Source organism: Heterodontus francisci, chromosome 3 (genome assembly GCF_036365525.1).
Source record: "Heterodontus francisci isolate sHetFra1 chromosome 3, sHetFra1.hap1, whole genome shotgun sequence".
Taxonomy (NCBI): domain Eukaryota; kingdom Metazoa; phylum Chordata; class Chondrichthyes; order Heterodontiformes; family Heterodontidae; genus Heterodontus; species Heterodontus francisci.
Genome location: NC_090373.1, coordinates 204336634 through 204349039, shown reverse-complemented (window position 1 = coordinate 204349039; position 12406 = coordinate 204336634). Strand labels below are relative to the sequence as shown.

Below are 12406 nucleotides of genomic sequence, written 5' to 3'. Positions count from 1 at the left end.
TGACAAAGCTTACAGTTTCTTCAGGGCTGCACTGGCAGTCACCTGGATGGCATAGAGTTTGGTCAGATCACAGTACAGTTGAGAGCCTGATTTAAATGCAACTGTTACAGCCAGATGAAGAGGGAGGGTCTCAGGCTTCCCTTCGTGCCCTCTCTTGTTTGACCGCAACAGGGTTTATCCTTTTTTTAACACAGTGGGGATGGGAACCTGAGCGTAGTCTCAGATAGGACAATTTCAGGGCAGAGAACAGGAGGCAGAAAATTAGTGAGTGACTATGAAAAACAGAAGAAGCAAAGGTTAAAAAGTGTTCAGTACAGGAGTTTGGCAGTGTTAAAGGGTATTTATTTAGATACAAGGAATAGAGTAAATAAATACAATGAGCTGAGGGCACAGATAGACACATGGCAACATGATGTCGTTGCTATAATGGAAATTTGGCTTAAGGAGGGGCAAGAATGGCAACTCAATATCCCTGGATATAGAGTTTTCAGGCGGGATAGAGAGGGAGATAAAAAAGGAGGGGGGGTGTAGCATTGTTAGCTAAGGAATCAATAACAGCTTTGAGGAGGGATGATATGCTAAGTGAATCATCAAATGAGGCCATATGGGTGGAGCTCAGAAATAAAAAAGGGGCAGGCACACTACTAGGAGTGTACTATGGACTGCCAAATAGTGAAAAGGAGGTAGAAGAACAAATATGTAGGCAAATTTCTTAGTGCCAAAACTATAGGGCAATAATAGTTGGGGATTTCAACAACCCCAACATCAATTGAGATACAAACAGTGTGAAGGGCACAGAGGGGATAAAATTATTCAACTACATTCAAGAGATCTTTTTTAGTCAACACAAAGGGGGTGTAATTCTAGATTTAGTTTTCAGTAATATAGTTGGGCAAGTGGAGGAAGTAACAGTGGGTGACCATTTTGGAGATAGTGACCATAATACAGTAAGTTTCAGTATAATCATGGAAAAGGACAAAGATAAAACAGGAGTAAAAGTTCTAAATTGGGGGAAGGCAAATTTTAAGAAACTGAGAGGTGACCTGGCGAAAGTGGCCTGGATACAGCTACTTGAAGGAAAATCAGTGGCAAACCACTGGGAGGCATTCAAAAGCGAGATACTACAGACATTGTGTAGGCATGTCCCCACAAAGATAAAGGGTGGTACTGCCAAATCTAGAGCCCCCTGGTTATCTAGAAGCTTATAGGGTAAGTTAAAGCAGAAAAAGAAAGCTTATGACGATTACAAAAGTCTTTTTACTTTAGAAAGCCTAGAGGAGTATCAAAAGTGCAGGGGTGAAGTATGAAAGGAAATTAGAAAAGCAAAGAGAAGACATGAAAAATGATTGGCAGATAAAATTAATGAGAAACCGAAGATTTTTTTTCAGTATATTAAGAGCAAGAGGATAACTAAGGAAAGGGTAGGGCCTATCAGAGATGTAAAAGGGAACTTATGCATGGATGCAGAAGATGTGGGCAGGGTTCTTAATGTGTTCTTTGTCTCTGTCTTCACAAAGGAGAGGGTTGATGTAAGCATTGTAGTTAAAGAGGAGGAGTTTGAAATATTAGATACAATAAGCATAATGAGAAAGGAAGTATTAGAGGGTCTGACATCCTTGCAAGTGGATAAATCACAAGGGCCGGATGGATTACATCCCAGATTGTTAAAGGAAGCCAGGGAGGAAATAGCGGATGCACTGAGGATCATCTTCAAATCCTCACTAGATACAGGACCTACCAGAAGATTGGAGGTCTGCGAATGTTGTACCATTGTTTATAATGGGTGCAAGTGATAGGCCAAATACTTATAGGCCGGTCAGTATGACCTCGGTGGTGGGTAAATTGTTAGCATCTATTCTGAGGGACAGATTAAACTGCCACTTAGAAAAGCATGGATTAATCAGGGATAGTCAGCATGGATTTGTGAAGGAAAGGTCATGTCTTATTAACCTATTTGAGTTTTTTGAGGAAGTAACAAGAAGGATTGATGAGAATAGTGCAGTGGATGTGGTCTACATGGTACAAGGCATTTGACAAGGTCCCACATGGCAGACTGCTCAGTAAAATGAAAGCCCATGGGATACAGGGGAAAGTGGCAGGTGCGATCCAGAATTGGTTCAGGGCCAGGAAACAAAGGGTAGTATTCGATGGATGTTTTTGTGAATGAAAAGCTGTTTCCAGTGGTGTCCCACAGGGCTCAGTGTTGGGTCGCTTGCTGTTGTGATACATCTTAATGATTTGGACTTAAATGTGGGAGGCGTGATTGCGAAATTTGCTGATGACACAAAAATTGGCCATGTAGTTGATAGTGAAGAGAATAGCCGTGGACTCCAGAAAGATATCAATGGTTTGGTTGAGTGGTCGGAAAAGTGGCAAATGGAATTCAATCCAGAGAAGTGTGAGGTAATGCATTTGGGTAGGGCAAATGATGCGAGGGAATTCACAATAAATGGGAGGATATTGAAAGGGGTAGAAGAATTGAGAGATCTTGGAGTGCATGTCCACAGGTCCCTGAAGATGACAGGACAGGTAGATAGATTGGTGAAGAAGGCATATGGAATGTTTTCCTTTATTGGCCGAGGTATAGAATTCAAAAGTGGAGATGTACTGCTGTAACTGTATAAAAGGTTGGTTAGGCCATAGTTGGAGTACAGCGTACAGTTCTGGTCACCACATTACAGAAGGGATATAATTGCTCTGGAGAGAGTACAGAGGAGATTTACAAGAATGTTGCCAGAGCTTGAAGGTTGCAGCTCTGATGAAAGATTGGATAGGCTTGTGTTCCTTAGAATGGAGGAGGCTGAGGGGTGACTTAATAAAGGTGTACAAAATTATGAGGGGCCTAGATAGAGTAGACAAGAAGGATCTGTTTCTCCTAGCGGAGATGTCAATTACCAGGGGGCACAGATTTAATGTGATTGGTCGAAGGATTAGAGGTGACATGAGGAAAAGCCTTTTCACCCAGAGGGTGGTGGGTGTCTGGAATTCCCTGCCAGGAATGGTGGTGGAGGCAGAAACCCTCAATTCTTCTGACAGGTACCTGGACATGCACCTGAAGTGCTGTAACCGGCAAGGCTATGGACCAGGTGCTGGAAGGTGGGATTAGATTGGGCGGCCATTTTTTTGCAACCAGCAAGGACACAACGGGCTGGATGACCTCCTTCTGTGCCGGCGTTTTTCTATGCTTCTATGGCTCTATCAAACCCCTTTGTTTTTAATTAGGTTTTTTTCTGTAATCTTCTCTGGGATTCAAGGTGCTACATGCTTCAAGACACCCAGTCACAATTGGGGGTTGGTTGGTTCTTTCAAAGTCAATGGGCGGGAATGGCCTTGACGACCGTGTTGATAAAGCCAGTCGAGGTAATTCAATCACTGAGAGCAAGCCATTGTTCTGACTGGGCTTGGTTCGACTTTTCATCTCCAATTTTCCTGGTGTTTTAAATGTAAATTGCAGTCAACATCTTGGCTGCCAGTTTTTTAAAGTTAACTTGTCGGCTTTTTCCATTAAAAGTCAAATGTAAGGTTCCAACTGATGAAATTAATATTTCCCATTTGGCATATAGGGTTTTCATGACAGCAAAGCTGGCTGGTTGGGTTTCCTAGAGCAGCTAAATTGAGGCAAGACCTGCCACGTCAAGTACTTAAGTGCTTTACCAGTACTGCTGCTGGGTCAGGAGGAGCTGGAGTGCTTCCTCCCCAGCTCCCAAAGCAAGCCGTCTGCCGATTGCAGCTTCTCTTCACTGCTGCAATCGTCTGATATCCCCTCCAAACCCATGATCTGCTGACACCCTGCTTCTGCACCCAAATCTGTTGATCCTCCCTTTAACCCACAATGCAAGGCCACCTTCCCAACTCCTGATTGCTACAGTCCGACCCCTGCAACCTCTGCTCCATGATCTTTTCTGATTGCCGAGGGCTTTCCCCACCTACCCCTCGCTGAGGCCTTCGGCTTTCCTTCCTGATAGCTGGCCAGCCTGTAAATCTTGTCAGCTTCTGGGTGGGAAACAGAATTAAATTATAATGATGTCTTGCCGATGAATTTGGCAAGAACTCCGACTTTCTAGGTTTCCCCCTGCAAATACCCTCGCCCGCTTCCTCCCCAAAAATATCGAAATGCAACAGTTTTTAATGTAAAATAGATAGATGGAGAAGGGACAGAGGACTGGGACTCAGAGCAAGCACATGCGCAATGGTTTGAATGCCCTTCTATACTATAAAACTCTATTGATCAATACTGGCAAATGATAATTTAGTCAATAATAAGATAATCAGGAGCTAGTTTTTCATTTTTCAAGTCTTTTTCCTTGCTTTATCTATTTTATGTGTTCTAGGATATTAAGGAGCTTTATGCACATTTTAGCCATCATTTACTGGATGCTTTAGTGAAATCCACGCATCTGTCATTGGAAATTCTCAAAAGAAGAATCTTCAAGTAAGTGTATTTTTACTACAGTTCTATTTCTTTCTCTGCCTTTTTGAATACAGTGGTAATTTTGCAAAATCATTCCTCCAAGATTGCATTTCTCCTATTATGAGGAATGTGGGAATTTACAGGCGTGTTTAAGTATGTTTCCAGGCTACCATGGAAATCCTGCCAAATGTGCCCTGATGGACCCAGTATAACTTACATCTCCTAACACCGGGCAACAGAAACCACAATAATGTTAGATTCAACTTGATCAGCCAAGCTAAAGCTGCTGATAATCGAAAATAAAAACAAAATGCTGGAAATATACAGCAGCATCTGTGGAGAGAGGAACAGAGTTAATGGGCTGACATTTACCAGCCCTTTGGAGATGGGCTGGGAGGGGTGGTAAAATGGTGGCAGAAGGCGTCACGATAGAAGCCCGATGTGGTCCTACTGCCACCAGATATTACCGAAGGCAGGCACTGCAGCGGCTCGACGACCGACCAACCAGAGGTGGGTGATCAATTGAAGTGATTAATTAGCCTATTGATGGCCATTTTACCAGGATACCGGGAATTTTCTGGTGTCACTGCCACATGGGGAGACCACTAGCTACATCGAGGTGGCCTCCCAGTGGCTTCCTGGAAGCGGGAGAGGGCCTTCCTTTCCAGAGGTTTCATGGCCCACTGAAGGGCTCACCAGTGTACCCGCCGCCGCCACTGGATAGTTTATCACTCAGGCCCTACAACATCAAAACATTGCTTACTGGCTCTTCAAGTGTGCCTCAACATGGTGGTGCTTTCTTCTTCTCCTTGCAACCTCAGCAGTGGCCACCACTATTAGTGATACTGCCGAAGCTGTGGAGCTCTGATTGGACTGGCCCCTGTGGTCCAGCAGCTCATCCGCACAGGCTCAGGACCCGTTTTCGGTCCCAGTAGCAGGTCTTGCTTGCTTGAGGTAAAATTCTGGCAGATGTTTCTATTGCTGGTATTAGCTTTTAAGGTAGCAAATTACTTGAATCAGATTGTGCATTCCACTAGGCATGACATTGTTAACACAGAAGAAAAACTAAATGATTTCAAGTCATCTTTATATAAAAGCATATATGTCTTTCTTTTGGGCCTCCTTATCTCGAGAGACAATGGATACGCGCCTGGAGGTGGTCAGTGGTTTGTGAAGCAGCGCCTGGAGTGGCTATAAAGGCCAATTCTGGAGTGACAGGCTCTTCCACAGGTGCTGCAGAGAAATTTGTTTGTCGGGGCTGTTGCACAGTTGGCTCTCCCCTTGCGCCTCTGTCTTTTTTCCTGCCAACTACTAAGTCTCTTCGACTCGCCACAATTTAGCCCTGTCTTTATGGCTGCCCGCCAGCTCTGGCGAATGCTGGCAACTGACTCCCACGACTTGTGATCAATGTCACACGATTTCATGTCGCGTTTGCAGACGTCTTCATAGCGGAGACATGGACGGCCGGTGGGTCTGATACCAGTGGCGAGCTCGCTGTACAATGTGTCTTTGGGGATCCTGCCATCTTCCATGCGGCTCACATGGCCAAGCCATCTCAAGCGCCGCTGACTCAGTAGTGTGTATAAGCTGGGGGTGTTGGCTGCTTCAAGGACTTCTGTGTTGGAGATATAGTCCTGCCACCTGATGCCAAGTATTCTCCGAAGGCAGCGAAGATGGAATGAATTGAGACGTCGCTCTTGGCTGGCATACGTTGTCCAGGCCTCACTGCCGTAGAGCAAGGTACTGAGGACACAGGCCTGATACACTCGGACTTGTGTGTTCCGTGTCAGTGCGCCATTTTCCCACACTCTCTTGGCCAGTCTGGACATAGCAGTGGAAGCCTTACCCATGCGCTTGTTGATTTCTGCATCTAGAGACAGGTTACTGGTGATAGTTGAGCCTAGGTAGGTGAACTCTTGAACCACTTCCAGAGCGTGGTTGCCAATATTGATGGATGGAGCATTTCTGACGTCCTGCCCCATGATGTTCGTTTTCTTGAGGCTGATGGTTAGGCCAAATTCATTGCAGGCAGACGCAAACCTGTCGATGAGACTCTGCAGGCACTCTTCAGTGTGAGATGTTAAAGCAGCATCGTCAGCAAAGAGGAGTTCTCTGATGAGGACTTTCCGTACTTTGGACTTCGCTCTTAGACGGGCAAGGTTGAACAACCTGCCCCCTGATCTTGTGTGGAGGAAAATTCCTTCTTCAGAGGATTTGAACGCATGTGAAAGCAGCAGGGAGAAGAAAATCCCAAAAAGTGTGGGTGCGAGAACACAGCCCTGTTTCACGCCACTCAGGATAGGAAAGGGCTCTGATGAGGAGCCACCATGTTGAATTGTGCCTTTCATATTGTCATGGAATGAGGTGATGATACTTAGTAGCTTTGGTGGACATCCGATCTTTTCTAGTAGTCTGAAGAGACCACGTCTGCTGACGAGGTCAAAGGCTTTGGTGAGATCAATGAAAGCAATGCAGAGGGGCATCTGTTGTTCACGGCATTTCTCCTGTATCTGACGAAGGGAGAACAGCATGTCAATGGTCGATCTCTCTGCACGAAAGCCACACTGTGCCTCAGGGTAGACGCGCTCGGCCAGCTTCTGGAGCCTGGTCAGAGCGACTCGAGCAAAGACTTTCCCCACGATGCTGAGCAGGGAGATTCCACAGTAGTTGTTGCAATCACCGCGGTCACCTTTGTTTTTATAGAGGGTGATGATGTTGGCATCGCGCATGTCCTGGGGTACTGCTCCCTCGTCCCAGCACAGGCATAGCAGTTCATGGAGTGCTGAGAGTATCGCAGGCTTGGCACTCTTGATTATTTCAGGGGTAATGCTGTCCTTCCCAGGGGCTTTTCCGCTGGCTAGGGAATCAATGGCATCACTGAGTTCCGATTTGGTTGGCTGTATGTCCAGCTCATCCATGACTGGTAGAGGCTGGGCTGCATTGAGGGCAGTCTCAGTGACAGCATTCTCCCTGGAGTACAGTTCTAGGTAGTGCTCAACCCAGCGGTCCATCTGTTTGCGTTGGTCAGTGATTATGTCCCCCGATTTAGATTTGAGGGGGGCGATCTTCTTGATAGTTGGCCCAAGAGCTCTCTTCATGCCATCATACATTCCTCTGATGTTTCCGGTGTCTGAGGCCAGCTGAATATGACTGCATAGGTGTTGCCAGTAGTCGTTTGCGCAACGCCTAGCTGTTCTTTGTGCAGTACTTCTGGCTGCCTTAAGTGCTGCGGATGTTAAATCGCTGGGGGCTTTCTTGTAGTTCAACAGTACAATGCGCTTAGCGGCTTTGACAGGTTCCAGCTCTTCATTATGAGATTGAAACCAGTCTGCATTTCTCTTCGCACTTTTGCCGTAGGTGGTCAAAACTGACTCATAGATGGCGTCTCTGATGTGGGCCCACTTGGTCTCAGCATCCCCTGTGGGAGTGTTTTGAAGGGCTGTTACAAGTCAATTTAGAAATTTTTGTAACAGCTGTGGGTGAGAAATTCTGCTCGTGTTGATGCGCGGGTGGCCCTTCTGCTTAGAATGATGCAACTTCTTTGGTCTGAGTCTAACCTTGCTGCACACCAGGGAGTGGTCGGTGTCGCAGTCCGCACTGTGGAAGCTGCGTGTGATTTGAACACTGTTTAAGGCGGCTCGCCTTGTGACAATGAGGTCTAGCTGGTGCCAACGACGTGATCTTGGGTGCCTCCATGAAACCTGGTGACAGGGTTTAGTGTGAAAGAACGAGTTGGTGATGCAGAGGTTATGATAGGTACACAACTCAAGCAGTCTCTGCCCGTTCTCATTCATCCTTCCAACGTCATAGCGCCCAAGGCAGGAGGGCCATGGGTCATGGTCGGCCCCAACCCTGGCATTAAAGTCTCCCAGCAGGAATAGGTGTTCGGTGTTGGGGATGCTGCTAATGATGTTATGGAGTTGTTCATAGAACTGGTCTTTGGCTTCAGGTGGGGAGCAGAGTGTTGGAGCATAGATGCTGAGTAGGTGTACTGGACCAGAGGTGGTGAGCAGTCGGATGGACAGTATGCGTTCCGAGCCATTTGAGGGAGGCTCTATCATGCTGAGCAAGGAGTTTCTGATGGCGAAGCACACTCCATGCTGTCTTGGTTCTTCAGGATCCCTGCCCTGCCAGAAGAAGGTGTAGTCTTGCTCTGCTAGAGAGCCACTCGCGGGGAGGCGAGTCTCCTGAAGTGCTGCAATGTCCACATTGAATCTACTGAGCTCGTTGTTGATGATGGCGGTCTTCCGAGAATCGTTGATTTGTGTAAGGTCTTCCGACAGGCCAGGACACATAGTTCTGACGTTCCAGCTTGCAAAGCGAAGGGCTGGTACCTTCTTTCCTTTTTTCATGTTGTTTGGTGCGGTGTATCAGTCCACCTTTCGGGCAATGACCCTGAGCTCCAAGCACCCATTGAAGCAGGCAGACTGTGGCGGGACAGAACCTTATTGACCGGGGGCTGCCCGGTTTGAGGCGGGCGGTAGCTGTCCGGTGAGGTGCAATGACCTCTCCCACCGACAAAGGCAACCCGTGGCGCCCAGTTTCTACGCCAATTTATCTGGACTTATAACCCGTAACTGCTGCCTTCCGTGTTGTTTTAGTCGCTGTGAGGCAACTATGGAGTGACCTCTCCATGGCGCATGCCTGGGCAAATTTATGGAGGTTGAGAGTTGCCCAGTCGTCAAAACCCCCCTCTCGGCCTTTCTGGTGGGGTCCAAAGGAGTGCAGGACACGACGTTTGGCACCAGTATGGCTGCAGGAACTGCCGGAAACATGCCAAAGGTGACACATGACCGCCTACGGGGTTCCGCTCCGGATTTTCTGTTAGGGTTTACTCCCTTAGCCTTGGTCTCTCCCGAGATGCCCACAAGGCAGTGGGGTTGTTGGGGCCCCTACACAGGTGTAGGATGGTGCCGGTGGGAGGAGGGGATGCAAGGGGGAGGGGTAGAAGGAGGGGGTGGGGGGGGGTGCAGGGGAAAGGGGTGCGGGGTGAAGATGGTGCGAGGGGGTGCGGGCTGGGACGGGGTTGTGAGGGGGTGAGCTGAGAGGGTGGAGCAGGGAAGGGGACGGGGGTGGGGGGGGTGGGGGTGGAAGGGGGGTAAAGGTGGGGGGGAGGGGGGGGGGAAGCTGGTGCAGGTAATAAGCCATTTCCTCAGTGCCCACCATCGACGTCCGGAAAGCTCATCCACGTCCTTCGGGAGGTGAAGCATCATTTGGCAGACTTAGAGGTGGTTACATTTGCTAAGGGTTTTTTTTTGCAGTGGTTTAAATAAAGACATGCAGCATTGCCGACAGTGCGCTGCAGATGCTCTCCGAGCCATCTCCAGCGGGCGCTTTGAAGTTGCGGCCGGGGGGCCGTTCGTGGATTTTTTGGGTGTTCGGGGCACCTTTTCTCAGGACTTCTCTCGGGTCCCGCAGCTTCTTCTTCACCTCAATGGACTTACCGCATCCCGTGGCTGCAGACACTCTGGACTGTGAAGACAGCAGGATCGGAGATTGAAGTATCGGCAGCTGTGCTCGTCAGTTTCATCCGGATCAATTTCATTGAGAAAACAAAGAGCAGGTGTGGCTGGGGGAGGGCAGTGGGCCCAGGTTACATACACTAAACTAACTGTTAGCCTTTAGATGGGGCTAAAATGAACTGATTTAAAGAGCCAGGGGAATTTAAACAGTTTAAGAGGGCAGATTGGGGGAGAAAACGTTAGGGATGGGAGCAGATGGCCATGGATAGAGTTGAACAGCAAGGGAGCTTCCAGCCCAGGAGCCATCTTGAACCATCTTTAGAGTTAGAAAAAGCCCACATAAATGAGGAGATGGTGGCATTGTGGTAATGTCACTGAACTAGTAATCCAGAGGCCCAGGCTAATGCCCTGGGGACGCAGGTTAAACTCCCACTATGACAAGTGGTGAAATTTAAATTCAATCAATTAATAAAAATCTGTAATTGAAAACTTGTCTCAGTAATGGTACCATGAAACTATCATCAGTTGTCATAAAAACCCATCTGGTTCACTAATGTCCTTTTGGAAATCTGCTGTCCTTACCTAGTTTGGCCTTCATGTGACTACAGACTCACAGCAATGTGGTTGACTCTTAACTGCCTTCTGAAATGGCCCTGCAAGTCACTCAGTTCAAGGGCAACAAATGCTGGTCTTGCCAGCGACACCCACACATCCCATGACAGAATAAATGTAAGAGGTTCCGCTTCCATTCCCTCTTATGATGGTTCTTGGACTTCAGGAATTACAAGAACAAAATGCCACGACACAGAGTTTGGCTCAATCATAAATTTGTTGTAAGACTGAGTGGTATTTGTTAATGGAAACGGTCTTTCCTTGTCTAATTTATCTAAGCCTGTCGTAATCTTGTGTGCCTTGGGCAACCCGCACATATATGGACACAGTGAACCATGAGGACGAATCCTAACATATATACCACAAGGCAGCTCGCTACTCTTCCACAAATCTAACAAATGTAATATATATATTTCTGCAACAAATTTCAACAGATTTGTCACTTTTGATTTGCTTGCCTCCAAAGCTGCTGTAATGGCATTATTGAGAGGTAGGAGCCATCCTAGATTGACTCAATTCACTGTAATGAGGGTCAAAACTTCACGTTGTACGGGTGCCTTGGGAAAACAAGGTAGTTGCAAAGTTAGAAGGGTATCAAGTCATGTTGAGTTACTTTTTTAATGTTTATTTTATCTGTACACATTTTACTTGATTCAGCACATCAGGCAGAAGAGGACTATATGGCTACTCAAACAATGCTGAAGAGTATGCTCCTTTTTTGAAGGCTGAAGTGCACTTGGCAATTCCAAATGTGGTATGTTAATATTGCAATATATTTGAACATGTGGAAGATTTTAAAGGATGATCTCATCCTTCTAAATTTATTGTGATAAAAGCAAAATACTGCAGATGCTGGAAATCTGAAATAAAAACATGAAATGCTGGAAATACTCAGCAGGTCTGTAGAGAGAGAAGCAGAGTTAACGTTTCAGGTCAGTGAACCTTCTTCAGAACTGACAAATATGAGAAATGTAAAAGGTTTTAAGCAAGTAAAGCAGGGGGTGGGGCAAGAGATAACAAAAGAAGCGTTGATAGGACAAGGTCACAGAGAAGAACTGACCAGAAAGTCATGGAGCAAAGGCAAACGGTATGTTAATGGTGTGCTAAATGACGAAGCATTAGGACTGAGAGGGTGTTAATGGACAGAAAACTGAGTAGCCTGGCCCCAAGTACAAACATGAAGTAAACAGAAGAAACAAACTAAACAAATTACAATAAAATTAGCAAAGAAAAAAGAAAAAATAACTAAAAATAAAAAAGGGGGGCCTGTCATGCTCTGAAATTATTGAACTCAATGTTCAGTCCGGCAGGCTGTAGTGTGCCTAATCGGTAAATGAGGTGCTGTTCCTCGAGCTTGCGTTGATGTTCCCTGGAACACTGCAGCAATTACAGGACAGAGATGTGAGCATGAGAGCAGGGGGGAGTGTTGAAATGGCCAGCAACTGGAAGCTCGGAGTCATGCTTTCGGACTGAACGGAGGTGTTCATCAAAGTGATCAGACTGCGTTTGGTCTCACCAATGTAGAGGAGACCACATTGTGAGCAGCGAATACAGTATACTAAATTGAAAGAAGTACAAGTAAATCGCTGCTTCACCTGAAAGGAGTGTTTAGGGCCTTGGAGAGTGAGGAGCGAGGAGGTAAATGGGCAGGTATTATACCTCCTGCGATTGCAGGGTAAGGTGCCGTGGGAACGGGGTGAGGTGGTGTGGGTAATGAAGGAGTGGACCAGGATGTTGCGGATGGAACGATCCCTTCGGAATGCTGACAGGGGAAGGGAAGGGAAGATGCGCTTGGTTGTGGCATCACGCTGGAGGTGGCAGAAATGGTGGAGGATGATCCTTTGGATGTGGAGGCTGGTGGAGTGGAAAGTGAGGACAAGCGGAATCATGTCGCGGTTCTGGGAGGTAGGGGAATGGGTGA

The 12406-nt window shown here is 47.0% G+C and overlaps 1 protein-coding gene across 1 annotated transcript in view; it reads left to right on the top strand.

Moving 5' to 3' along the window:
• The window catches only part of LOC137367180 (dynein axonemal heavy chain 8-like), a 2531605-nt gene that overhangs the window by 669183 nt on the left and 1850016 nt on the right, over positions 1-12406 (top strand). The window contains exons 78-80 of the mRNA XM_068028616.1: positions 3255-3360; positions 4332-4432; positions 11155-11239. Of these exons, the coding sequence (XP_067884717.1) occupies positions 3255-3360; positions 4332-4432; positions 11155-11239 (292 nt within the window). The remainder of the gene's footprint in view (positions 1-3254; positions 3361-4331; positions 4433-11154; positions 11240-12406) is intronic.